Source organism: Eurypyga helias, unplaced genomic scaffold (genome assembly GCF_000690775.1).
Source record: "Eurypyga helias isolate BGI_N326 unplaced genomic scaffold, ASM69077v1 scaffold16705, whole genome shotgun sequence".
NCBI lineage: Eukaryota > Metazoa > Chordata > Aves > Eurypygiformes > Eurypygidae > Eurypyga > Eurypyga helias.
This window is the reverse complement of record NW_010249703.1, coordinates 1-3,621: the sequence shown is the minus strand read 5'-3', so window position 1 is coordinate 3,621 and position 3,621 is coordinate 1. Positions and strand designations below refer to the sequence as shown.

Below are 3,621 nucleotides of genomic sequence, written 5' to 3'. Positions count from 1 at the left end.
GCTTCACGTTCATGAATGCACGAATGGATGCAGAAGATGGCATCCCTGAAATAAGATTCACATGTCTATTGGATACTCTGTGAGTGGTGAATTTTGACTCAGTGAGCCATGTACCATGAGAACATGATACATGGTTTAGAAATGTCTACCTCCTCTCCACCATTTTTCGATACTCCACTCTCATCAGGAAGCCTCTGCATCTGGCCTGTGTTCTAGTCATGATCTCTGCTAGTTTCTCATCTCTCATCTCCTCCAGCAGACCTATCAGCCCAGCTTTGAAGAACACCTTGAGAAAGGGAACATTGTACTAAATCAGTCTCAGGTAGTGCATAAGAGAGGAATCTATTATTTGAACATAAAATCTGTTTCTACCTTGGTGTGACCAAATCTGTATTGGGTGTGATCCACATCAATGGACCCAAGAAGCTTTTCTGAAGCCTTCTTACTATCCATGAACTGACCTTCTGGAATAGCACTTATATTAAGCACCCTATATCTGCAAGAGAAAGCGCAAGAAGATATCCACATTGCTGCAACCATCACTGCAACTGAATCCACAGCCTTCTCAGCAACAGATGAGTGACTGTTGTGTATTAGAGACAGTCCCTTCTTTCAAGCCAGTGTATGTGAAGTTTTCATATTGTTAAGTTAGAGTCCAAGGGAATCATGATCATCAACCATGTCATATCATTATGAACTGGTATTGAATCGTTTTTATATTAATACACATTTCCTCAATATTTTTTCTGTTCTCAGCAACAGCTGTCCACTGTTGAGCTTCAGCAACAACTGACTACATTCTTGATAGGGACAGACCTCCCTTTGAACATTTTTAGGACATTGGTTGGAAACTTGTATTGTTCAAATGTGATGTGGATTTGTGAAGGAAACTTTTATGTTACCAGTAGTATACTACTCTAATGTGATTTGATTGGAGAATGTATATACTAAACTGTGTAGTAAATTTGATACTTAAGTAATTTAGTATATAGATGCTGTAGAACAGGAAAAAAATGGGAAGAAAACACCCCTACCTTTGTTTGAAGTCAGCATACAGGACTCTGCTGGGGAAGCCTTTCCTGCAAATTCTGATCCCTTCCAGCACACCATTGCATCGCAGTTGATGCAGCACCAACTCATGCTCCATGGCACCTAACAAACACCACCATTAGTGACTGGTCAATAGTTAGTTCCTATTAGTGACTACTCCATTTTTCAATTATAGGAGAAGTACTTCATTGACTTCAGATTTCCCCCTATTGTATGTCCTTACCAGGTGTTTTTGTTTCATTTGGGATGATGCAGCGTACAAAATGGGGGTGGGTGCTGCGCAGATTTGTCATCAGCTTGTTTAAATTCTCCTGTGAGATTTCAAGGTAAAGTTTAAATCTACAAATGAAAGATCTACATCCTTGCAGCTGCACACATTTCACCCATGGAAAAGAAGTTATTAATTTGTCAGATTGAAACCAGAGTGCAAAATTTCCATATTAATGTACAAAAGCTTGTGCCTTCATCCATCTTTCACTGATGAAAATTACTATTAAAAGGAATTTTAATTCAGTTACTGTGTCACCATAATTTATTATTTTCAAAAAATAATTTTAACCTAAGAAATAGACGTGTATGAGAAAAGATCTGAATTACAACATCCTCAACTATTTGAAAGAGTTCTCATTTTTATATATCAATGAGAGTATATAATTCCATGTTAAAAAAAATAATTAAGAGAAGAAACTAGTCTTTCATTGAAATGGAAATTTTATCTATAGTACATAACCTTCTTCAACCTTTTGCAATATGACTTCAGGAGTTATAACATCATCCCTTCCTTCAAGTAAAAAGAGACAAAGTAAGGAAACCAATACATACCCGGAAAAGAGCGGAGACAGTCTGAAAAGAAGAACCTTTCTTCTTGCCACCCTTCTTGCCACCACCCTCTATAAATGAAAGAAGGGGAAAACAATAGTAAAATATTTATGTTGAACACTAAACTACAGAACAGGAAACAATTTTTAAGCATCTAAGTTTCCTGTTTGATTTCCTACCAATATTTTCCCACTTTGAAAATAGAATTTTCACGGAGCTGACCTGCATCTGCTCCACCATAGTTGGCAAAGAGCAAGGCCAATGTCTTCACAGATGATTTCTGGTACAACCCAATGACAGTTTCATTCAGGGGGTCTTTGTTCTTCTCAAGCCAACCGGTGATGTTATAGTCCACTGTGCCAGCATAGTGTATCAGGGAGAAGTGGGCCTCAACCTTCCCTTTGGCTGGCTTAGGCTTCTGGAAGTTGCTGGACTTGCCCAGATGCTGGTCATAGAGCTTGTTCTTGAAAGAGGTGTCTGTTGCCTTGGGAAACATGCACTCCTCTTCCAGGATGGAGAAGATGCCCATGGGCTGGCAGACATTACAACACACAAGAAGGAGAAACAGATTCCTTGGTTGGAAAGAATCATAGAATCATAGAATCATAGAATGGTTAGGGTTGGAAGGGACCTTAAAGATCATCTAGTTCCAAACCCCCTGCCATGGGCAGGGACACCTTCCACTAGACCAGGTTGCTCAAAGCCACATCCAGTCTGGCCTTGAAGACATCCAGGGATGGGGCATCCACAACATCTCTGGGCAACCTGTTCCAGTGCCTCACTACCCTCTCTGTGAAGAATTTCTTCCTGACATCTAATCTAAAGAGGTTAGTGTAAGGACAAATCAGAAGTGTGAAACAAATCAGAAGATAAGGTTTCTTCTGTTCTTTACTGGACAATATGTCACAGAAAATTAAATGAGATTCATCCTTTTTCATTTCACCTTTAATTGTGAAACTACTTTTAAACATTGCTGGCAACATTACAAATTACAGAAATACAGAGTGCTTTAATAGCTTAAATTTATCATTGTAATCCAGATATTTAAAAAAATTCTCTATGTATCCCTCAATAACTAGAGAATTCTAGCATTGAAGAAAGGCTGAGACAACTGGGCTTGTTCAGCCTGGAGAAGAGAAGGCTCCGGGGAGACCTTATAGCACCTTCCAGTACCTGAAGGGGGCTACAAGGAAGATGGGGGGAACTTTTTACAAGAGCTTGTAGTGACAGGACAAAGGGTAATGGGTTTAAATTGAAAGTGGGGAGGTTTAGATTAGATATCAGGAAGAAGTTCTTCACAGAGGTGGTGGTGAAGCACTGGAACAGGTTGCCCAGAGAAGCTGTGGATGCCCCATCCCTGGAAGTCTTCAAGGCCAAGCTGGATGAGGCTTTGAACAACCTTGTCTAGTGGAGGGTGTCCCTGCCCATGGCAGCCATGATCTTTAAGGGCCTGTCCAACACAATCCATTCTGTGATTCTATGATTCTATGATACCTTCTCAATCAGCTCAATGCAGGCAGCCAGGTCCATCCCAAAGTCAATGAATGTCCATTCAATTCCTTCCTTCTTGTACTCCTCCTGCTCCAGCACGAACATGTGGTGGTTGAAGAACTGTTGCAGTTTCTCATTGGTGAAGTTGATGCACAGCTGCTCAAAGCTATTGAACTGACAAATGTATAAAAAATTGCAATGTTTTCAAGATTCATCACCACAAGCCTTTTTCTTATGTGGGAGCTACAGGAGAGGTGAGAT

General features: G+C 40.2%; 1 protein-coding gene across 1 annotated transcript; it reads right to left on the bottom strand.

Annotated features, from left to right (window-relative positions):
- Positions 1–149: 149 nt before the first annotated feature.
- LOC104509501 (myosin heavy chain, skeletal muscle, adult-like) lies at positions 150–3,534 on the bottom strand (the record flags this gene model as incomplete). Its single annotated transcript, XM_010151465.1, has 7 exons — positions 150–286; positions 373–496; positions 1,035–1,152; positions 1,274–1,361; positions 1,873–1,940; positions 2,092–2,401; positions 3,364–3,534. Coding segments are annotated over 7 exons (1,016 nt in total), but the record flags the coding sequence as incomplete, so codon positions are not given.
- Positions 3,535–3,621: the final 87 nt, after the last annotated feature.